At 57.0% G+C, this 22709-nt stretch overlaps 2 protein-coding genes and 1 long non-coding RNA gene across 6 annotated transcripts in view; 2 read left to right on the top strand and 1 right to left on the bottom strand.

Annotated features, from left to right (window-relative positions):
* The window catches only part of LOC115527471 (cadherin-23), a 43135-nt gene extending 40313 nt beyond the window's left edge, over nt 1-2822 (bottom strand). For both annotated transcript variants that reach the window (XM_032595201.1, XM_032595202.1), the window contains exon 1: nt 2723-2822. The gene's annotated coding sequence lies outside the window, so the exon portion shown is untranslated. The remainder of the gene's footprint in view (nt 1-2722) is intronic.
* Nucleotides 516-22709, top strand: VSIR (V-set immunoregulatory receptor). 3 transcript variants are annotated; one of them, XM_030335129.1, is made up of 7 exons: nt 516-762; nt 10812-11237; nt 11732-11788; nt 17043-17150; nt 20026-20053; nt 21052-21248; nt 21409-22709. In XM_030335129.1, exons 1-7 carry the CDS (start codon nt 681-683, stop codon nt 21444-21446), a joined length of 936 nt encoding a protein of 311 aa, XP_030190989.1. In that variant the 5' UTR covers nt 516-680; the 3' UTR covers nt 21447-22709. The 3 variants fall into 3 exon arrangements, with proteins under 3 accessions (XP_030190989.1, XP_030190990.1, XP_030190991.1); XM_030335130.1 differs by lacking the exon at nt 516-762 and adding an exon at nt 6103-6284; XM_030335131.1 differs by lacking the exon at nt 516-762 and adding an exon at nt 8129-8204.
* Nucleotides 11795-16622, top strand: LOC115527477. Its single transcript, XR_003972944.1, has 2 exons — nt 11795-13190; nt 16366-16622. It is a non-coding gene; the product is annotated as an uncharacterized LOC115527477 (long non-coding RNA).

Consider the following 22709-nt stretch of genomic DNA (forward strand, 5'->3'; position numbering starts at 1 on the left):
GGAATCTACAGTCAAGCGTGCTCCAACTTGCCTAGCCCTTTACAAAAGCTAGCTTTCTTTTTTCTTTTTCTTTGCTTCCTTCCTTCCTTTCCCTCTCTCTTCCTCTCCTCTCCTTTTCTTTTTTCTCTTCTCTTCTCTCTCTCTCTCTCTCTTTTTCTTTCTTTCTCACACCAGGCCCTGAGTTAGGCTAGAGGGTACTGGGGACAAAGGCCGCTGGGGGAGGTCAGACACAACCTATGATGATTAGGCAGGCTGCTAAGAGGCAGCGCATTTCTCAGGCTGTGCGACAATACCCATCCTCTCCAGAGGGGAAGGGGAGAGAGGAGAGACTTTAACACTGGCAGTCAAGTGCAGCTGACCCTGGGACGCGGGGCTGCCTCCCCTACCTACAGGGCCCGGTGCCCTGTGAGTCAGAGGGGAAGCCCCTCCCGCGGGGCCCTCGGCGAGGAGGCAGTTCCCCCCACGGCCCCCCGGGGGCGCTGCGGGGGAGGCGGGGTGGGCCCTGGAGCAGCGGCTCTCGCTCCCGGGCGCCCAGGGCGCTCACTCTCTCGGCACTCACTCCACCGGAGGTTTCTCGGCTGGCCGTGTCCCGCCGCTCCCGGAGCAGCAGGAGCTCCCCCTGCACAACCGCGGTCCCGCTCCGGCCCCCGGGGCTCCAGACGCCGCCGCCCGACGGCGACATGGGCGTCCCCCTAGTCCCGGAGGCCGGTGGCCGGCGTTGGGGGCCTGTGCTCCTCACTCTCTTCCTGGCTGCCTCCCGAGGTAAGGTCGGCAGGAGCCTGGGCACTGGGGAGGTGCCCCGGGAGAACAAGGGGTGGGGGAAGGGGTCGCAGGCAGCTGGGGGCGCCCCCCGTCAGCCTGCGCGTCTCCTACCTGCTGGGACTACTGGGCAGGGGCCAGCAGCTCCCTGCCAAGTGCTCTGGCTGGGTACATCTGCACGTTGTGACAGCTGCCCGAACTGCTTCTAGCCTGACCCTTCCCTGCCCAGAGAGCCCCGGGGCAGGAGCAGCTGCTGCAGGGCAGGAGACAAAAACGGTGCGGACAGCCCCAGCATTTTCTAGTGGCTGCCACTGGCTTCTGACTCCTGTGGCCTCTCCCTGCCCCTCCAGCCTCAGGGCTCCAGGATCTCACTGGGCACGGGGGGGGGGGGGTGGTACTCTCTGTGCCCTGTTCCCTGGTGACACTCCCGGTTGACCCTTGGGGGGCACTGGTCCACACCCCCATGTGGGTGCCCATCGGGTCCTTATCCTGAGGGTCTGGTTGCTGAGAGTTGAAGAGTCAGCTGATTCCTGGCATCTGGCTAAGCTGCAGCTCAGGGACTGATGTGGGGGCACTGGGGAGAATGTGGTGGCATTTCCCCAGCTCACCCGTGAGCCCGTTCTGGGTCCTGGGATAATTTATGACATCTTTTTGGTCTCAGTTTCCTCAGAAGCCCTACACCAGGGCGGCACCACTTTCTTCTTCCGAAGTCCAGACTGTCACAAGTCCAAGTGGAATCTTGGCTGGGGCTCCTGGGGTTAGGGCAGAGGTCGGGGTACCCACAGCCTGGCCCCTGGCTCTTGCCTGCCCAGCGCCGGAGTGGCTGGATTTCAAGGGAAGAGAGGGGGCCAGCAAGCAGCCTGTGAACTACACTTTATGGGGAAGGCCCAGGGAAAGCTTGAGTCATGCAGGGAGTCAGGGAGGCTGGAAGAAGGTGGGGCACTTGGCACAGGGACCCAGTGGGTGTGTCAGAAGGAGAAAGGAGGAGGAGCACAGGGGAGGAAGGAGAGGAGGGAGTCTAGAGGACCTGGAATGTACCTCCCAAACGAACTGCGTGCCTGCAGGCAGTGTGTTATCTCAGCATTTGGAGGCTGGCCTCTGATAAGGAGGCGGGAGCCCACACCCCTCCCCACAGAGCTGCCCAGCCCTGGCCTGGATACTTCCAGGATGGCGGTGGCGGTCTCGGCACCAAGGCCACACTGCATGGCAGGACGTGGCTTCCAGAAGGAGCGGGGCATGGTGGCAGGCAGGAAGGCCAGCACCACACCCCCCAGAGAGCACTTGCCCCGCCCCTTTCGCCTCAAGTGACCTCAAGAGGCCCTTCTGTTTTCTCACCCCTGCCCCGCAGCTGCTCTCTGTTTAGCAGCCCCAGTTTGGGAAACTGAGTTCTAGAGAACAAGGCATAGGGGCCCACCCTGCAGAGTAGCCGGTAGCAGAAAGGCTCAGCACCCCTGGCTCCATATTGTCTGCATAGCCAGAAGCCTTCTCCCCTAGTGGTTCTGGTACTCAGCTTGGCACTCCAAAGGGCCATCGCTTCCTGGGCCCAGCTCACGGCAGTGATTAGGGCTCTAAGCAGCTTTCCCCTAAAAGGGGTCAGAAGCATTCTCTTAACTTTGAACTACCCTGGGCCTCAGTAGTCTTAACTGTAATATGGGCACGGTCGTGAATATTCACACTATCCAGTACGCTGTGCAACACGGGTGTGAACAGACGGAAGGCTTGGTCGCAGGCACGGTCAGTTGGGTCTGTGAGTTGGAAAGACCTACTCACTGGCCTGCTGAGGTGCTGGGTTGCCTTGGGCAGGATTTGCTCAAGGTCAAAGCCTCCACGTCTGGGAAGGCGAGAGGGGGGCGGCTGGCGTAGGCCTTTTTTGTAAGCTCCCGGGGTTGGGTCGGCACCGAGGACAATGGGGGTGGAGAGCAGGCTGCTCAGAAGCCCAGTAAGAATTGAAGATGCCCCTTACCTGGACCCGACTCAGGGTGAGGTGGGTGGAGGGAAGAGCTAGGACCCGGCAGACCCTAAGGGTGGCAGAGACCCTTCCTCCCTTACGGGCACTCCTAGGACCTGAGGAAGCTCTTGTCCTCACCATGTCCTTATAGGCTAGTCCAGGAGGCCCAGACTCTGGGACTAGCACAGGGAAGTGCACCGAGGCCAGGGAGGGGAGACCCCTTCTTCCCCTTCGTGGGAAACAGGACTGCAGGGTCTTGTTGAGTAACCCAGTGGCGCAAGCCTCTGACACAGCAAAGGTCAGCTCTTAGGAAATCCTCTACCTTCTGTCCAGAGGCCCCGGGGTGGCTCTTGAGGCCGGCCATTGGGCACGAGGGGGCATCTACCCAATACTGGGGACAGCCAGCAATACCAGGGAGTCCCTTGCTGAGCTGGGCCAGCTGTTCCTGTTTCCTCCCCCAAGCAGGGCAAAGGTTCCCTGCTGGGGCCTGACCTTCCTGGGAGAGGGCGGCCCAAGTGGGAGGAACAGCTGGGAAGCTGAAAGAGGCCACCTCCCTCTATACATATATATATGGGTCTTCACCCTAGTAGATCAAGGGAAGGAAAGAAGGGAGGGCTCCTGGGCACCCATCCGGCCTATTGGCAGCGACCCCTTCAACCAGCACTGAGCCCCACATACTGAGCCTGAAGCCCCCCGTTTTAGGTCAGCTATTCATCCAGGAGCAGTCTGGCTTCACCTGGACGGGGTGAACCCGGGATTGGCCATGCCGCGTGCCATGGGCTGCGTGCCACCCTGCATGGGGATGGTGAAGCAAGGGACCCGAAGTTGTGTGCCTTGCATGCTTCCCGTACAGCCCCGTCCCTTAACAGTCTGGCCTCGGGAGTCAGCCAGAACTAGGTTCAAATCCCACGGTGGCCATTGACTGCTGTGACTTTGGGCCAGTTACTCGGTATCTCTGAGCAAGTTCCTTCATCTCTAACATGGGACGATGGCAGCACCTCCCTCAGAGGGCTGCTGTGAAGGGTCAGTGCACAAGCTCAGCACAGCACCCGGCACCTGGGGAGCATTAAGCTGTTTCTTGGCTTTCCGAGGCCGCATGCCATTGGCTCTCCGTCTACGTTCCCTGCTGCCTACAGAGCCAGTAGAGAGCCCAGGGTGTGGGAGGGCGTTGACCGATTTCACTAGGACTGGACTCTAAGGATCCTGGAGGTCTGAAGGATGCACCGGTCCAGCCACCTGTCAGCACCTCTAAGTGTTTAAAGCGTGAAATGTCCGGGGAGGTACCTGTAGATTCTCTTAAAGGTGTTCTCTAGAGATGGGGAATTTGCAGCTTCAAGGCAAGACCAGCTCGGGGTTTGCCTGTCTCACTGGGATCTTGCAACTGATCTTTGCAATTAGCCTATTTACTGTGGCTGACTGTCCCCAGAGAGAAAGACAGTGGCTGTCGTGCCCATCCATCATTCAGTAATGAACTTGCTGTGCTTCTGCCCAAGCAAGCCCGGTCCTTTGAATGTCCTACATGGGATGCTATTTCCCATGGGGACCTGGGTTCAAGTCCTGCCTCTTCCATTCACTGTGGGACCAGTCTCTTTCCCTGAGACATGGGCAGCCTGGGTGCCGTGGTTTCAGTGAGGCTGCCCACCCCCTTCTGAAGGGTAGTTCCATGGTGGTGTTTCCCGAGCTTCCGTCATCTGCTCATTACCTTTGGGATTTCTGCAGCATCCGCCAATCGTATGTACTTATTTTTTCGCCCTCAAATCAACTCATTCTTTTCCTTGAGTCAATAGATTTGAAAAGGAAACTTTCTATCACTGCCACCAATGGAAAGCCAGTATCGCTTGCCATAAATAGAACAAAATCACACGAGTACCTAATAAGAACACTAAATAGGAGTAGTAAATTCTAGTCGGAAACTATCGTCCGGGGGAGGCTCTGAGCCCGAAACCGCTGTCCCTTGTTTAAAAAAAAAAAAAAAAAAAGGTGGGGGAGGAGGATAACCTTCTCCCTATGTGATTCAATGTTACGCCACAAAACTAAAAGTAAAACTGTGTTATAGTTGCTGTTGTCCCCTCCCCTTCACCGCAGAAGCAAACTCACCACTGTGAGGAGTGTTAGCTGGTGGCAGGGGGCAGTTCAGCTCCCCCAGAGGAAAAGAAAGAGAACAGTATTTCCCATCCTAAGAGGTCAGGGCACAGTCGGAGGGCTTCTTTGGGCCTCTTCCAGCCCCCAGTTCTCCCAGCCCCTGTTGCCTTCCTCAAATAAATACAGTGTCCAAACAAATACAGGAGCTCCAGCTGGGTCCTCTCTTACGTTGAGGCCAATTAGCCATCCCGATAACAACAGCAGGGATGGGGAGAGGGAGGGAGAGCAAGCTGAGCCCTCACCGGCCAGGCCACCTCTCCCTCTACAGGAGGGAGATGGGGCGTCTGGTCAGTCCCGGGCTACCTCGACCACCACGGAGCCGCCTGCAGTGAGGACAGGGCCCCCAAAGACCGGAACCTGGACCTTAGAGAGTCTTCATAGCACAGGCTCTTGGGGGAAGCTGGCTCAAGCTGGTATTCTGGGCCGTACACGGTCATCCTCAGGGAGGGCCTGGGGGAGTCTGGGAAGGAGGCATCCAGAGAAGCATCCGCTGGCAGGGTGTCTGGCCAGCCGCCCAGGCCCTCTCCAGGGAGGCGTGCTGGCCAAGAGCCTCCAGCCCCGGATGCATGGATGCTTTCCCAAGGTGCTGGAAGTGCTGCTTCCTCCAATAGAGCCTGGCTTCCCCTTCCCAGACTCCTTGGTCTGATGTGAATGGACACTTCCTGCGGGGGCAGGTATCAATAAACACATCTGAGATGCCCTTTGTCCTTGCTGGCCACAGACCTCACGGGCCGACCTGCCGGCTCAGCCCCCCGCACCGGGGGCACTTCCTCTAACTCAGCACTGGCAGACTCAGTCCTGACTGGTCCTCGACTCTGTTTCCCTCTGTGCTCCGCAGCTTGATGAAGACGGAACCGAGCCTTTCCCTACACCCTCCAAGGACGGTCCTGGGGAACAGGGCCTGGCAGGGAACTGGAGACCAGTCTGTCTGGTGCTCCTTCTGAGGGTGGGGACCTGGCCTTTTGCGCCTAGCACACAGCCAGCCACAGCAGAAGATCAGTGACTGTTTACTTACAACCCGTCACAGCAACTGGACAGAGTTCAGCTGTTTGGGTTGGGCTTCCCAGGCCTGACTAATCAAGCTGGGGACCCACCTCCAGAGGCTGGGGCATCGCCGTGGCAACCGTAGGCTAAACTCATGCCCCGTCAGGGAAAATACACAGGCCTGCCCACACCCACACCCACACCCATCCCGTGCACACCCACAGGGTTTCACGAGGTGCCTGCTGGATGGAAAGAGGTGAGGTCACGAAAACTAGCATCCCGAGATGAAGCCCTTCTCCCCTGGACTGGGACAGAAGCTTCTACAAGAGGCTGAGGTTCCCACAGCTAGAAAGTGGCAGAAGCAAGCCTAAATTCTGAGCGGACATCCCTTACGAAACTCTGCACCCCCGCGGCCTCTCTTGCCTTGGGCCTGGCTCATGTTACGACCTCGGTAAATATTTGTGGAATGACGGAATGATGTTTTCAGTTTAGGTCTGAGGCAGCAGAGCAAGGCTGACTGGGTGGGAGATGAGTAGGTCATCTGAGCAGCTGGAGAATGAAGCTACCTGCTTCAGGGGCGGGGGGGGGTGGGGGGGCTCTTCCTTCCTGCAGCAATGTGTCAGAGGCGTGGCTCTCAGCCTCGCCACACACGGTTGGGTGGTCCTGGTGAAGTCACCTGACTTCTCTGAGTCTGTTCCCTCACCTTTATTGTTTTTTGTTCTTTTTTACAAAAATATTTATGTTTGGGAGAGTGCAGGCCGGGGAGGGGCAGGGGGAGGGGGACAGAGCCTGTGCTGACAGGCTGACGGCAGCGAGCCCGATGGGGGCCTTGAACTCACAGACTGCGCTGAAGTCGGAGGCTCAACCGACCGAGCCACCCAAGTGCCCCTGTTTCCTCACCTTTAAAGTGGGTTGATAATACCCTCATCAGGGTGTATTATGAGAACTAAGTGACATGGGTATAAAGTACTAAGCAAGTCCTGATACGTAAGAAGTGGCCCATTTCTTGCCCTGTTCCTCTGCCCTAAGGAAATACGGCCCTTTTCTCTGGCCACAGACTGAAAGTCTGGACGACTCTCTGAAAGAGCTGGAAAGGGCTAGGAACATGGGAGTCTCTTGAGATGAAGGAGGGAGGCACAGAGGAAAGTGGGACCTGCCCAAGGACAGACAGCAAGGACAGGGCTAAGTGGGGCCTGGGGCCCAGGGATCTGTCACACCAAGGTTTTAGTCCTGAGACCTGGAATTTTCCAGGTTCCTAGCAATCTTCCTCTAGGCGCTTCTGCCTCCTTAACCCAGTGACAGGTGGGGACCGGGGTGGGGCTGGGCCCCAAGAGCAGCACCATGACTGGATGGTTCCCGCCTGGGCACAGGCTCGGGGCCAGGGCCGTTTTCCTGTCTCATATGCTCCCGGCCACCCTGGAGCCAGGGGCTTTCCTCCCCACCCACTCGCCCCAGGCTTTGACAATGACCCAGGTGTCCAAAAGGCTCTGCTCCTGACAATAAGCAACATCCTCCTGCCAAATAATTATAAATCCAGCTGTGCTATATATATATATCTCCCCGATAACACATGTGCACGTGCAGTTGTGGATGGCATGGATGTGTGCATTATTTTCCCCGACTCTGTGCCTTTGAGCATCCTCCCAGGGACAGGCCAGCTTGAGTCTTAGACACAACAAACGGATGCTTCCCACCTATCCCCTGCCGCCCCCAGGACAAGATCCCGTGAACCCTTAGCCCACTGCTCTCTGGTCCTTTTGCTGAAATTGAAGACTGTCCCCCACCCCCCAAATCTGAATCCCCTGCAGCTTCTCCTTTTTCTAAAAGGGGAAGAGGTCCTCTGGGGAGTGTCGGGTGTTGGGAATTGAGCAATGTACCACAACCCCCCCTCCCCTCCTCCTCTCCCCCCCCCCCCGCCCCCGCCGGTCTCAACAATTCTCTGCCCCACTGTGGGTTTTCAAGGAAATTGCTTCCAGTGTTGAAAATCTCTCCCCAGTGCTGTCCAGGCAATTCTGTGCTCATTGACAGCATTGCTTGGACCCTGAGAGCCGGAGCGTGATGCCCTGCTGGCCGCAACCCCCGCCCCCCCGGCTGGTGTCCCCCCTGGAGGCCTTGGTGCTTGCTCCCACCCTGCTCCACCGTCCTCCACCCCCCCCCCCCCACCGACAAGCTACCTCCAGCTTTTGCCCGCATCTCAGCCCCGCCCCATCTACACCTCTGTCCACTCCACAGCCCCCAGTCCAATGTGGCTCAGCTCTGTATGCCACTTCCTGCTTCCGTCTCTACCTCTAGTCCGCCTGGCCCCCTGCAGCCACCCCAGACGCGCCCGGCCCCGGCCTCTGCTGAGCCAGCTCTGCCCACAGCCTGCAAGGTGTGTGCGCTCTTGGCGGATGCTGCTGGATCTGGATCTGGCTCCCGGCCTCGGGTTCTCGGGGGTGGGGGTGGGGGTGGGGTCGGGAACAGGGAAGATGGGGTGCTAGCTGGGAGAGGTGCTGGGAGGAGGTGCCCAGCTGGGGCCTGCTGGAGAGAGGGGGGAGCGCAGGGCAGGCAACTCCTTGGTCTGCTCTTTGAGTGGGTTTTTTTTTCTTCGGAGTGCCTGGGAGGGTCCCCTCCTTAGCTACTCCCCACCTCCATTTACTGGCACACATAGTTCTGTGGTGACAGCCACCACACAGGCCTGTGAGGGGGAGTCAAGTCACTTGCTGTGATCTTCAGTGAATTATTTAACATCGCTGTGCCTCGTGTTTTCTCCTCAGTGAAGGAGGAATAACAACACCACCTACCTCCATAGGGTTGTTTACGCCCATAAGTAGGTAGCATCGCGCAGGAGACATGCTCTTTCTTCTGCTAGTTCTAACTAGATCGGGCTTTACCTGAAGCTTCCCACGCTCCAGATTCTGAGTCTATACCCTCTGCCGCACTTCAGGCAAATCACTTTTCCCCTCCCGGGCCTCTACGTTTCTGCCTGAGGACGAGATCAGCATCTTGCCAGGAAGTTTTGAAATCTCTGCTCATCTTGGCCAAGATTGTCCATAAATCTGGGACTCTCAGACAGGACTCCCTCTCACATGTGTATGGAGTGAGTGGGAGCATCTAGTGTGCGTCTGTCCTCCTTACTTTCCAGGGCCTAAAACTCCACCTTGCAGACACAGTCTTCGGGGCCATGGCTTTGCTAACCCCCCACAGTCTGCTTTCAATGGGCAGGTACTCCAAGATTGGATCACAAGCTGTTATCAGTCATTCACATCTTAGTGGGAAAGAGTGTTTGAAGCTGGCTTCTCCATTCTATTCTGCAGAACTATTTTCACTCCTAGGAAATGTTTCTGGACTTGCCAAGACGAATTAGAGAGCTGCCTAGCTTCCACGTAGCAAGCACCAACTACTAGCAAAGTGCTACAGGGCACTTCATGTAAATTATTTGTTACCCTTGCCTCAGCTCTGGCAGGTAGAATTCTCATTTTTGTCTCTTAGTGAGGAGTCTGAAGCTCAGAGTCTAAGTGACCCCAGCTGCTAGACTCCAGAGCAGGCTGGTCCAATTCCAAAGCTACACCAGGCTGCCCTCCTCCTGATGGGGCAAGGCTTTCAATTCTGCTAGTGGGTCCCAGGCTCTAAAGGCAGGGAAGGGGGTGTCCGCAGGAGGAAGCGGCATTATCTTGATACAGGCAATGGCAATGAAAGAGACATTCCAGTCTGGATTCCGTACACATATCCAAACTCTCCTTCCCTGTCTGCCTGACTTAAAACAGCCCTTGACATGCCGATTAAGATTCAGATATTGCTAATGTATCATAACTGTAGCTATCCTCCCTATGTCCTCAGAGGGCATTAGAGCTCACATGTCGTGTTCTCTTTCCCTCGCTCAGGCTTCTCACAACCACGTGAAGTAGCGAATGTTTTTCTCATGACCACATGAGGAAGGCGGGGCTCACACAGCTAAAGGAGCCGGGCCTCCAGCCCCAGCATTCTGCTTCTGGGGGCCAGTGCTTATGGGAGTCAACACGGTTAAATGCCGGGGGATTGGGGTAGGGTAAAGAGGACCGGGGGATGGCTTCGTTTGCTTATTGAAAACAGAATGAACTAGGAAATATTTCTAAGAAGACTGGATGGCAATAGGTACCTGGATGAAGGGACCTTTCATGATTTCCCTGTCCCTGTCCCCGAGACCCCTGGGCTTTTCCTCACCACCCGGCCCAGTGTACGTTCTCTACTTGCTAAAGTCCTATCCGTCCATCAACCCCAAAGACGCTTCCTCCTTCCAGAAGTCTCGGGGCGGCTGTATCGTCCCTCCTCCAAGTGCCCTGAAGGCTGGCACTGGTTTGCCCTTTAACCTGTGGGGTGACTTTGCCAGGAATGCACGCCCGGTCTACCCAGCTAGGTCACGAGCTCCCAAGGGGAGGCCACGTGCTCGGCATCCGGGTGAGATGTAGCACCGGGCACAGGCCTCACACACAGGCGCTCCATTGGTGCTTGTGATGGGGACGTGGGAAGGCAAGACCAGCCCCGGGAGAGGGAAGGGCCAAAGGTGCTAATGGCCCCAGAAGGGTGGTCAAGGGCCGCCATTCCCACACAGGCTTTGTGCTCCTCATCCTGCCTCCCACCCGACAGCATTGGGCACGGAGGCTGCACGTGCCGGAGGCCCGTTGTGAGCAGAGCCACAGTGCCTACCGTGGGGGCGGGAGGAGAAGGACGCACTGGCTGGGCCCAGTGTGCTGCCTGCTCTCCTACACCTCGTCCAGCTCTCCAGGGGTCAGGGGCGTCCCTTACCTGGAGAAGCTCCTCCTCCCACACAGCCCAGGAGGGAATCAGGTTCAAGAGCTAATAAAGGAGCTGAGGCCCAGGGAGGTGGACTCACTTGTTGGGGCCTGTGGCTCGGGAACCTACCCGGGGCTTGGAGCCCCAGGCCAAGGTTCTTCCCCGCTCTGGGGGAACTGGGAGTGGTGCCGGCTCAGAAGGTACAGTCTCTTGTCTCTCTGAACAGGTCTGGTGGCGGCCTTCAAGGTCGCCACACCATATTCCTTGTACGTGTGCCCCGAGGGCCAGAACGTCACCCTCACCTGCAGGATCTTGGGCCCCATGGCCAAGGGGCATGACGTGACCTACTACAAGACGTGGTACCGCAGCTCGCGGGGCCAAGTTCAGCTCTGCTCGGAGCGCCGGCCCATCCGCAACCTCACATTCCAGGACCTTCACCTGCACCACAGCGGCCACCAGGCCAACAGCAGCCAGGATCTGGCCCAGCGCCACGGGCTGCAATCCGTCTCTGACCACCATGGCAACTTCTCCATCACCGTGTTTAACCTGACCCCAGTGGACAGCGGCCTCTACTGCTGCCTGGTGGTGGAGATCAGGCAGCACCACTCAGAGCAGAGGGTCCACGGTGCCATAGAGCTACAGGTGCAGAGAGGTGAGGGCGTCCTCTGTGGGACAGCGTGGGGTGGGGTGTGGTCATTGCGGGGGGTGGTGCGTGCGCCCCTCCGGAAGGGCGAGCGGGGAGGAAGACAGAGTGACTCTGGGGGTGTGCTGCTGTGCGTGTGATGGTGCGACCGTGGGTGATTTTGTGTCGGAGAGTGTGTGATCCTGTATATAGGTGGCACTGGCACTCTGGGGACGTGTGCGAGACAGAGTGGCCATAGTGTGTGGAGCTGTGTGGAAATCTCTGGTCGGTGGGGTGTGATGGACAGTAGCGTGTGTGTCGTTCTGTGTAACGAGAGGAGGTGTACAAACGTAGGCTGGGATGCCACTGCTCGTGACAACATGGTGGTCATGGAATGGGACCGGGGGTGTGAGCTGGGAGTGTGTGTGTGCGTGTGCGTGTGCGTGTGCGTGTGCACGCGCTGGCTGGGACAAGCCTCCCTGGCCTCAAGCTCACCTAACCAACCCTTCTCTTTGTTCCCACAGACAAAGAAGCTTCACCCCAGTGCATCTTGTACCCACCTTCCCCCAGGGAGAGTGAAAGTAAGGGACCACTCTTTTGGCCCTTCTGGGTCCTCTGTTCTCCTCTGTCCTCATCTCGGACCCAGGCCCCGTTCCAAACTCTGACCTCATCACCCCAAGCCCACGGGACCCCCATCCTTCCTCCTTTTCTGTTGCCCCTCCCTTCTGCTTTCCCCTTCATTGAAGCCAGGTGGCCGTAGTCCCCAGAAGCCTATTCCCCTTCCAAGGCTCAGAGCCCTGGGTGGGGTGTGCCCTGGCAGTGACCTTTGGCCAAGTGCCTCCCATGACAGGTGCTGGTGCCACAGGCTGTTTTCAGTGTGTGCCTCTCCTGCCCACCAGCCCTCCGCCACCCGGGACGATGACAGGGCTGTGGGGTTCCTCTTGGCTTGCACCTACTTAAAACTTCCTCGTTCTGTGCATGGGGGAGGGCGGACGGAGAGGCTCCAGAAGGGGAAGAGATCTACCTTTCCTAGAGCTCTTACTATGTGCCACGCACCGTGCTAAGTCCTTTCAAGTACCGGTATCGCAGCGGATTCTGATAAGAACCCTCTGAAGTAGGCAGCGCCATCTTCGCTTTATAAGCATGGAAACAGATGCCCAGGGAAGCACAGCTGGGCTGTGCTCACTCCACCTTCTCCCCCCGCTGGAGGGATGCGTAAGGCAGTGGGTGGCAGTCAGCCCCCTGGTGTTTGCCCAGAGAGGTACCCTGTGGAGGAAGGGGGCACTGCTGTAAGGGATGTGGGGGCTCCCAGAGGCCAGGAAAGAATGCCCAGCAGCTTCGAGACAGCAGGCAAAGGGGAGACATCGCCAAAGCCCCGCCTCAAGGGTCGCGGTGACTTTCTACTCACACTGCTCTTTTTTGAACCGACAGTTTAGCCAGGAATTAAACTAAAACACACATTTCAGTCTGAGCCAGACCCACGTCGGACTAAGGAACTCTTCGGTTCAAGCCCCTCTCCCTGCGCACCGCAGCCCTTCGGTGTCGCCTCGGCACTGAGCCACTGCTGTCCTCACTTCCTCCACTGGCAGCTCCCCAGCGAGGGCGGACGACCGTGCGCACGAGCATACTGGACGGGGCGAGCCTCACCTGGCCGGACCCACGAGTCTCTACTTCCCCATTGCTCCTTCCACTCTGAGCAACCCTCCAGTCCCGCTTCTTCCTCCAGGAGCCCCCAGAGCTCCCTTAGGGGCCGTCACCTCTGCCACTGCCCGCGGTTCACTGATGGTGAAACTGAGCTTCAGACAGGTGAAGGGATTGCTCCCAGTCCCTCAGCCAGAGCGCCTGATTCTCAGTGCGCAAACCCTGCCCGGGGGCCAGGCCGTCCTACCCTCTGTCAGTACCAATTTTCTGGAAATTAGTTGTATGAATTGAAGTCCTGGGGACACAGACAAGAGATGCCAGTGGGGACAACGAAGAAACCAGGTACAAAATAGAGAGGGAGCAGAGGTTTGGCTCATTTCTCTTGATCTAGACTCTAAGAGAAGGAGCTGTGGGAATTAAGGAAACAGAAGTCACCCGGGAAACCCTAGGTGTCTGGCTGGCAAGAACCCAAGGGTGAGGCAGAGCCTTGAACTTGATGGTCGGGCGTGGGTCAGGGCTGGGCTCCTCTGCTCTCAGGTTTTGACATTTGGCCGACTCTCCAATTCACAGGGATGTGTGGCTTTGCTCTGGCCCCTGCCTCCCTGAGCTGCTGTCCACAGTGACCTGGCCCCCCCAGGGCCAGAGGGATGTGTTTACTTCTGTCCTAGCTGTTGAGAGCAGGGGGGTGGCTTTGATGGCCTCTGCAAGTCCCTTTCCGATCCCTTTCCGCACTCTTGGTTCTGGAGGTCTGGAGACTATAACTGGCGGAGTGTTGCCGCTAAGGTGGCATGGGGTCAGATGCAAAGAAACCCAGCTGTGCTTTTGGGTGGGGTGCGGAGGGTTTGGACAGCGCTCCCTTTCTCTAGGTGTCATGTGTCCACTCAGAAATGGGAGCGAGGGTGTCCTTTTCCTACAAACAGGGAGGCAATCAGTGTTACCCAAGAGGCTGAATCAGGGATCAAAAACTCAAACGCCCCTTGAGCCGGGGACCTGGTGAGTCAGACAGTAGGGAGGGGTGGAGACTGTGGTGGGCACCCAGCTGCCAGCCTGTAAGTGCAGTTCCAAATGCTGCATGCATGGAGGGGGCCTGGGGCTGCCAGAGCCACTCCATTTTCAAGCACAGTCAGAAGTCCAGATTTTACATAAACTCTCTCTTTTATTTTTTAATGTTTATTTATTTTTGCGAGAGAGCAAGCAGGGGAGGGGCAAGAGAGAGAGGCAGATACCGAATCTGAAGCAGGCTCCAGGCTCTGAGCAGTCAGCACAGAGCCCGACGCGGGGCTCGAACTCACGAACCGTGAGATCATGACCCGAGCCAAAGTCAGATGCTTGACCGACTGAACCACCCGGGCGCCCCATGTTTCCTGATGGTTTAGAAACATTTGCCTGGTGACCCACGTGCTTGGGTGGGCCTCAGGGCTGGCCACTGGGTACTGCCCTCCGTGCTGCCTACCTTTGGAAAGACCCTAGTCCCTGCTTGCTCTAAGACAGGTGTCCCACGGCCAACCTTACTACCTGATCTGCTAAGGATGCTTCCACTCTGGGCAGCTCTGAGTTTTCCTGATCTATCTGCTGCCCTGTCTCCTAATGTTCTTTTTGGAAAGTGTGGGGGTAGCTGGTTAGGAAATCCTCTGAAAGCCCACATCAGTCTGAGGTCGGGGGTGGGGGCAACAGGAGGGGAGAGAGGCTGAGGCAGTTGGTCCCCAAGGAACCCTGAATTGCTGAGTGGCTGTATGGTTTTTCACTCAACCCAGGGAAGCGGGGGCACTGGGCAGCCTATATCTCCCCACAAAGCCACCTCCCTGTCCCCCTGCACAGCAGGATGTTTGGTTTGCTTTTGTCCAGCCCCCTCCTGGGGGAACTGGGCAGCCTGACCGGACTCCCTCCTCCCCTCTCATACCTCCCTACCCACTCACAGGGTACTAGCAGGCTCTAGACAAGGAGGCACTGCTGAGCAGGTTGGGGGTTGGGGCTCCCATCGCAGCATGCTATGTAAAGGTCTGGCACAAGTCTCAGAGCTGGCCTGGCAGCTGTCCCTGCCAGTGCCTGATCACCTTCCCCATGAGCCAGGCTCTGGATGGCTACCAAGCAGGGCTCCCTCCTCTCCTGCCCAGGTACTGGCCATGCTTGGGGGGAGGGATGGAGAGCTGGGGCTCTGCAGAAGAGCCCTCAGCTTTGGAGGACAGTTGGGCCCACACAGCTGTCCCCAGACCCGTGCCTTCCTGTCCTGGCCTCGACTCTTAGCCCAGGTTGCAAAGAAACCAAACCCTGATCCCCTAGAGTGGCCCCAGAGGGGGATCTCTGCCTGTGGACAGGAGTCAGGCCACGGACAGGGAGCCACCATGAGTGAGCACCTGACTCACCTCACCGAATGTGGCTTAGTACCAGTCTGGACACCTGCTCTGGTACCTAGAAAAAGAGCGCTTTGTAACTCGTTTCTCGGTGCCCGCAAGAAGGTCCTGTGCCTGGGGGGCTAGAAATCCTCAAACGTCTAAATTGTAGAACGTGTCTACTTGCAACAGTCCACATCAAAATGCAGCCTTGCCAAGATCTGCAGGGAACCCGCTTTAATGTGAAGTTGAACTTGGTTCGTAATTAGCATAGCCACTGTTCCTGTACCAGTGGGTATGTCTAAAGTGCCTGTAAACAGTTTGTTCTCTTCCGTGGGATGAACAAACCCCCGGAAAGCTTATTTACACCATCAGGTTATTTAGCAATACAATGAGATAAAAACAGCCTTTATTCCCAAATAAATAGTGCAGAGGCAACACTGAGACCACAGCCCGTCCACCTTCCCAAAGCTCCCGGGGCCAAGTGGACACCGTGACAGGGTATCCCAGCCCATATTTTGGGAAGGGCTAAAATCAGGAAAAAGAAAAAAATGCATTTATGCTGGTTGTGGTTTTGAGGGCATGTCTGTTCCCAGCTAAACTTCTGGAGTCAGCAGATGGGCGGAAATAAGTCAAGCCTCTCACGCTGTTGGTGGGATCGTGAAGCGGTACAACCTTTGTGGAGGGCAATTAGGCAATACCCTAAAAGAAAATGCGCCTACCCTTTGGCTCAGCATTTTCACTGCTGGGAGTTTATGTACAGAGGTACTTGCCCAAGTGAGCGAAGATGCGGACACGAGGAGTTCGCTGTTACGTTATTAGCTATGTTGAAAAATGGAAGTAATCTACATAGCTACCCATAGGGGACTGTTGCAATAAATTCTGGGGTGAGCCCCATGATAAAGCCCTAGGCAGAACGAGGTAGATCTCTGTGTGATACAGAGATGTCCAAGCCATGCTCAGTGGGGAAAAGCGATTGTCATGAAAAGCATATATATATATATATATATATATATATATATATATATATATATATATATACACACACGCAAGGAGCAAATTTAGGCTACACGCAAGAAAAGCATGGACAGTGCTTGTGTCTTTGCAGGGGACCTGGGGGGAGGAAGAGGAGGGAACTTCTGAATATATTTTAACTTACAGGTTTTTTCTCTTTGTTTGTAATTTAGGAAGTTAAACAATTTTAAATGTCAGAGCAAGGATGCACATTTTTCCAGTTCTCACCCAAGTTTCCCCCTGTGACTTTCATGTGCGAGATCACTTCTGGAAGCTGTGTCTAGAGCTGAGGGGTCTCTCGGGCTGAGTGGGGCTTTTGTTTGTTTGTTTGTTTTTATTGTGGTACAACATAGAGAACATAAAATTCGCCATTCTAACCACTGTTAAGCATGGCATTAATTATGCTTACGACGTTGTGCGACCATTACTGCTTTCTACCTCCAAAAGTTTTACAGCACTTGGGTTCCTTTTGACCTTGAACTTCATGGCATGGGGTCTGTGAAGGGCCTGCTTTCCCTTTACGGGGAACAACCTGTGGCCCAGGGCAGCTGAACTGTCCCCAGGGGGCTGGGATGAAAACCCTTTTCTCTCTTCCCTGGAGCTGCCTCCACTGTAAGCCCGTGGTCTCATTTCTGTGTGCCCTAAGCCCACTTGGGAAGGATGCATGGGGCTCTCTTTGAAAGGGGATCCCCGGGCCTCCTGTGCCTCTGCAGGTCACTGAGGGTCTGGCTGTGCGGCCTGGGTAAAGCTGGGTCCCCCTGCGGCCTGGCCTTCCTTTGCTGGGCCTGTTTCCCTTCAGGAGGAACAGGGGGAACGGGGCCTCACCTTGGCCGTCTCTCTGCCTTTACAGGCATCACGGCTGCTGCTGTAGCTACAGGCGCTTGCATCGTGGGCATTCTCTGCCTTCCCCTCATCCTGCTCCTGGTCTACAAGCAAAGGCAGGTGGCCTCCAACCGCCGTGAGTATCCCTGCCTACCTGGGGTGGGGGACGGTATGAGTGGTCGGCCCCAGCCCCCAGCCCTGCCTCTGGGATTAGCAAAGAGGCAGGCACATTTCCTCTCTGTTCCGGAGATGGAAGCTGCTATAGGCCCTGCAAGGAGATGGGCTCAGTGGTAGAGGGAGGAGGGGACCCAGGTGTGCCATTCGGGGGGCCCGAGGGCCCACCAGCCCCCTACGGTGCTGGCTGGGCACTCACAAAATATCTGCTGAATGAGTGAATGACCACATGGAGTAGTTCAAATGGGTTTATAAAAATGCTGCTCCTTGGCGATCCTCTGGGGACCTGCTTTAAAGTCTGGGTAGGCTTGTTTTGCAACTAGCGGAGCAATTGTCGGGACAAAGATGACCTTTGGATGATCAGAACTGAAAGGGATCTCGGAGATAACAGTTCAGTTCTTTCAGCTTATAGCTGGGAAACCTGAGCTCAGCAGGGTTAGGTAATTAACCAAATGTTATGCAAGTTAACAAGCGGCAGAGCGGGGACTCAAACCCAGAGCTTCAGCTCATGCTTTTTCCAGAGAATATAATCCCACCCTATCATTAAAATGCTCACCAGCACGAGCGTCCTGGCCACCAACCCCTACCTGGAAGGGTCGCTGTGCTGGGTGCCACGCCAAGGTTGTTATATACCTTCTCTCGCTTATTCCTCATCACAACGCGAGGACTTGGTCCCACAATTGTTCCTACCTTGCGACGGAGCAAACTGAGGCACAGGGAGGTTCAGTAATTTGCTTAGGGAACCTCACAGTGAGTAAGCAGTGGAGCCAGGCTTCAAGTCACGGCCGCAAACACCATTTCACCCTCCTCTGTGGTGACAGTGCCCCTTGCCCTTCCTCTGACTCCACCCATGAACCTGGTTTAGTCTGAGTCCTCCAGGAGCAGGAGGCTGGAGAGTCCTCTGCCCTGGCCCTTGCATCACCTCCCCCACCTCTTCTCCTCTGCTCAGCTGCAGGAGGGAGTTGAGCGGGGCTGCTCTGCCACCAGGTGGCTTTGGCTCACACCTGATTTCCTCTGGCTGGACTGTAACACCTTGAGACCTCTGTCACCCGGAGCCCCTCAGTGGCTCACTCAGGGGCTGTGACCGCCTTTCCCTTACTCGCATATTCTTCTCGCAAACGCCACCATGGCCTACCTCCAGAAGTACCCCGGGGTGGGGGTGGGTAGGGGGCAGGTAAGGGGGTTGTGGCAGAAAGAGGAACCCGGGGGCCCAAGCAATCACCGTCGGGCTGCCAATGAGCCTGTGCTCACCCGTGCAGCGTTTTCACGGAGGCGGGGAATGGACGTGGAGGGAGACACGCCCAGCTCCCAGATAAAGAGGTGCTTTCTGTCTCCCTTAGTTCAGACCGCAACGCTGCCTCCATCAGGGAATGGGAACTGGAAAACAAATTCTGGGCATTGGCTGGGTGCAGGCCCCAGGCCCCAACACCGTAGGGGTATCCTGAGGACGCGAGGGGAGCCTGGGGTCGGCCCCTAGTATCTCCTATTCCGTGTGCCGGGACGCCTTGAGTCCGAGCTGAGGGCTCCCCAGAGGAAGGACCGGGATGGGGCAGGTGGACCGGATGCCGAGGACTGGGGTCATTTCTGCATCTAGACTCTGGAGAAGCGCTGCTGCTGGAGCCATGGGAACAGAAGTCACTGGGAGATGCCAGGGGTTAGGCCACAAAGCAGAGGCTAAGCGCCCGGGGCGGGGGTGGGGGTGGGGGTGTGGTGAGGGGGTGGGGCGGCAGGTCAGGGAGGAGACAGGGAGCCTGCGGTCGCTGTGGGCAGGGCGTGCTCAGGAGTGAGACACACTCAGGGAGCCACAGAGAAAGGGTTGGGAGCACTGAGGTCAGCAGCCTGCTGCGGAGGCTGATGGGTGTGGAAATCGAGCCAGTGTCAGATGGAGCCTGGGTCCCCCAGCTCTAACGTGGGGCCAGAAATCCCTCCCCCAAAGGGTGGAGAGGACGAGCCCAGGGAACGCTGGGCACCTGCGCGAAGCCTCACGCACAAAGGCATTTGGTAGACAGCAACCATGATTCCGAGAGCCGAGATTTTAGGAACCTTTGTGCAACTTCCCTGTGTGTTCCGTGTAGCCCCCCCCCCCCCCCCCCCGCCCATGTTTCCCCACAGTGGTCGTGGTAAAGCTCTTACAAATGAGAAGCGTATCGGAGCTGCGAGGAAGAGGGAAGTTGGGGCCACTGTATCTGGTTGGTGGCCAGTGTCGGGGTGGGGAATCCCAAGAGTGGGGCGGGGTGGCAACAGCTTTGGAGGAAGAGCAGAAAGTGGCAGGATGTCTGAGAAGTGATGGGGTCTCGGGCCCCCAAGCTTCCTCTAAGAGATGTCACCTCTAAGGCCACCTACGGGTAACACGGAGGACGGGCCAGAGAGGATCAGGAACCCTCCAGTTCGGAACTGACCTTACACCACTCCCACTCAGCAAATCGTGGTGAAGGACCAGAGCGTGGCAATAGTCCAAACAGGAAACAGCCAATTCAGGAGTCAGGTCTTTGGTTGATACTTAAATCCTGAAGGTCTCACGACCCCTAATCGAGCCATAGGAGAAAGCATTGGCTGCCTTTGGCCTCCTCGTGACAAATGTTGTCCTTTATACTGGTGAAATGCAGCCCCAGTTTCATCTATCACTGGTTAAAACGCACGGCTCCTTGAGGCCTCGCTTGCAGGATAAACACCAGAGTACGGGCCCCCAGAGCAAACACAAGTGGGATCCAGGGCTGACCGTGGCCCGGCCTGGTCTTGCACCAGTTCCTTGAAGGGCATCTGTCAGTGGGGGGGCAGGGATGTTGTCTAGGGAAGCCTTTCCTTTGTGACGGCCTTGTCTGTCTGTGTGTCCCTAGGTGCCCAGGAGCTGGTGCGGATGGACAGGTAAGGCCCATGGAGACCTCCCTGAGAAACCTTCCTGCAGCTGCTTGGGCCCCGACTCAAAGCTCGGCAGGCTCTCTCTCTTCTTGCCTCTCCGCAGGCCTGTGGCTCTGTAGGGCAATGTCTATACCCAAACCGTGGCTGGAATTAATGTAGAAGGGAAAGGGGTAACTTTTAACCAGGATTGACTTCCCCCTTCATAGGATCCTTTCCCTTCTCCTCCCTGATAACTGGTTGTACCGTGACAGGGCTCAGAACACAGACACGGCCTTCCAGGTCCTCCCTGGGCCCTGGGTCAGCTGACAGGAAGGACAGCTGTGCAGCAGGGTCCCCGTATAGCCATGTAGCACAGTACTTACAAGAGCACCTGCTACTGAGGCCAACACATCTGTGCTGGTTGGCTGTTCTCCCTGCCACCCCTCACCCAGCAGGCCGAGCTCCTGACGCTGCCTGGATGAGCCAGGCACCCACCTTTGGGCCTCCCTGTCAACTGGCCAGGGTGGGGGAGGAGGGAGAGCAGCTGAACTGGGGACAGACACTGAAACATGCAAAGGAGGACAGCACACCTGGATGTCTTTAGAGGCTGTCCTATTCCCAGTCACGAAGAAGGAAAGGGAACTCCTCCTTTCAGCTTAAGACAAGCCGTGGGGACATTCAATCTTAATGCCATTAACTCTACTGACCAAAGAGAAACCTGTCCCCAGATTCCTGAATGTCCTGAAAGTGTCTCTGACCCTCGGGTTCCCGGCTACGCCCGGGGCAGATGGTCAAATAATAGGGTAGAGTTGGGATCAGATGCCCTCGGCTCAGAGAAGATGGGAGAGTGCAGTCCATGGCCTTTTCTCTGTGGCCCTGGACCCTCCCTTCCTGCCGGAAGAGGGTGCTGAGGCCTGGGGTGCGAAGGCAGGTGAGGGTAAGGAAGTGGAGGAGGGGTACAGGCAGGAGGGCAGGGGGCCAAAACCCAGGTAGTACAACTGACTGATTCAGCTCTGATTTTCTAGCAACAACCCTCAAGGAATCGAAAACCCTGGCTTTGAGGTCCCTCCGTCTTCCCACGGGATGCCAGACGCCAAGCCCAGGCCTCCACTGTCCTACATGGCTCAGAGGCAGCCTTCGGAGTCTGGCCGGCACCTGCTCTCCGAGCCCTGCACTCCTGTGTCTCCACCAGGCCCTGGGGATGTCTTCTTCCCAACCCTCGGTGAGTGCTTCTCAACCCTCGCGGCAGTATGGCCCGCAAGGTCATGACCTCCCCATGGCCTGCAGGGCACCAGCCTTACTCCCCTCCCAGTCTCATGGTGTGGGATTAGAGGATGGAGGAGAGAGGAGCCCCTCATTCATTCTGCTTCATTCTTTTGCAGACACCGTGCCTGACTCTCCGACCTCTGAGGCCATCTAGGCCAGCTGGGGCCAGTGGGCGATCGTGGCTGGGCCTGGGGCAGGCGCATTTGAGGTCAGGCCGGCCCTCTGAGTGGTCCCTTAGCCTTGGCCCTGGTTCCCTCCCTCCTGCTCTGAGCCCAGACTCTTTGAGATACCTCTGATGGCCAGACCCTCAACTCCTCTGGGTGCTACACGGCAGCAGGGAGAAGGTGTTGGATCCCTCAGTCCCTGTCTCAAGGATGGTGGGGTGCCGGGATCCCACCCAGAGACCCGAGATTCACCAGCTGCAAATGCCAAAAGGCCTACATCCTAGAAGCCCAAGAATTTTCAGCTCTGTGGCAGCTTCCTCCCCTGGGACAGGAGTCTTTGGGACCTGACAACACAGAGGGGACACGATGGGCACTGGGCGGAACTCTCCCCTACCCAGTGCCAACCTGCCAGGCGCGAGATACAGGACAAGATGTGGAAAGACTCCTCCCTGCTGTGGTGATCTCGCCTCTGCTCATCTGTCAGACTCCCTCTTTGTAACCACGGGTCTCTGGGGCTGGGCCTGCCTGCCTCCGGGCCATGGGAGCCTTCCCCCGCTGCCTGCTACCAGCAGCCTCCCCCAACAGCTGTCAACGGGTTCAGCAAATCTGGGCTCCCCTTGCCTGCCCTCTGGTTCCCAGAGTTCATTGACCGGGGTCCCTGAAACAGGAAGTGCACATGGTGGCATGGTGGCCACTATGGGCTAACTGGCATCTTGGGTAACGGAGGCCAGGCAGGAGGTTGCAATACCCACTGTAGGGGGTGGGGAGGGGGAGCAGGTGGAGCCTGCTGGGAAGGTGAGTGGAGACGCTCCACCTCCCATCCTCCCTCCCACCTCTAGTGCTCAGTGTGCTCACTACAGAAGGTGACCCCATACTGTATTGTCCCAACTGTGACACTCTTGAGTGTGAAGAGGGAGTCCTACTAACTACACGGGCAACACGTGCAAGCCCGGTGAACGGACTGTAAGAGCTGGGTTTTAATCCCTGCGCTGCTTCTAGGTAGGGGTGCCTGAGGCCCGGGGAGCCCTCCTCCACCCACCCCGGTCTTCAGTGTTCCGTCCCATTTAATCTGCTGAGTCTTCGCTGCAGAGTGGCCCTGTCAGGTGGGCATGTACATGGGAGGGTTTGTGGCAACTCTGCTCTGGACCCTCTGCTCTGTCTCCTGCTTCAGGGCATACGCCCTGGATTTGTTTTATACACACATACAAGGGAATCCTTTGTGGAATTTCGATTAAAGGGTTTTAAAACATGGA

Source organism: Lynx canadensis, chromosome D2 (genome assembly GCF_007474595.2).
Source record: "Lynx canadensis isolate LIC74 chromosome D2, mLynCan4.pri.v2, whole genome shotgun sequence".
Classification (NCBI taxonomy): Eukaryota; Metazoa; Chordata; class Mammalia; order Carnivora; family Felidae; genus Lynx; species Lynx canadensis.

Bases quoted from the DNA above. Each gene is read 5' to 3' on its own strand.
- VSIR (XM_030335129.1), top strand. From the start codon at position 681: ATGGGCGTCCCCCTAGTCCCGGAGGCCGGTGGCCGGCGTTGGGGGCCT. The intron at 11,238-11,731 runs GTGAGGGCGTCC...TTGTTCCCACAG, and splicing joins AGAGCTACAGGTGCAGAGAG to ACAAAGAAGCTTCACCCCAG. The intron at 20,054-21,051 runs GTAAGGCCCATG...CTGATTTTCTAG, and splicing joins GAGCTGGTGCGGATGGACAG to CAACAACCCTCAAGGAATCG.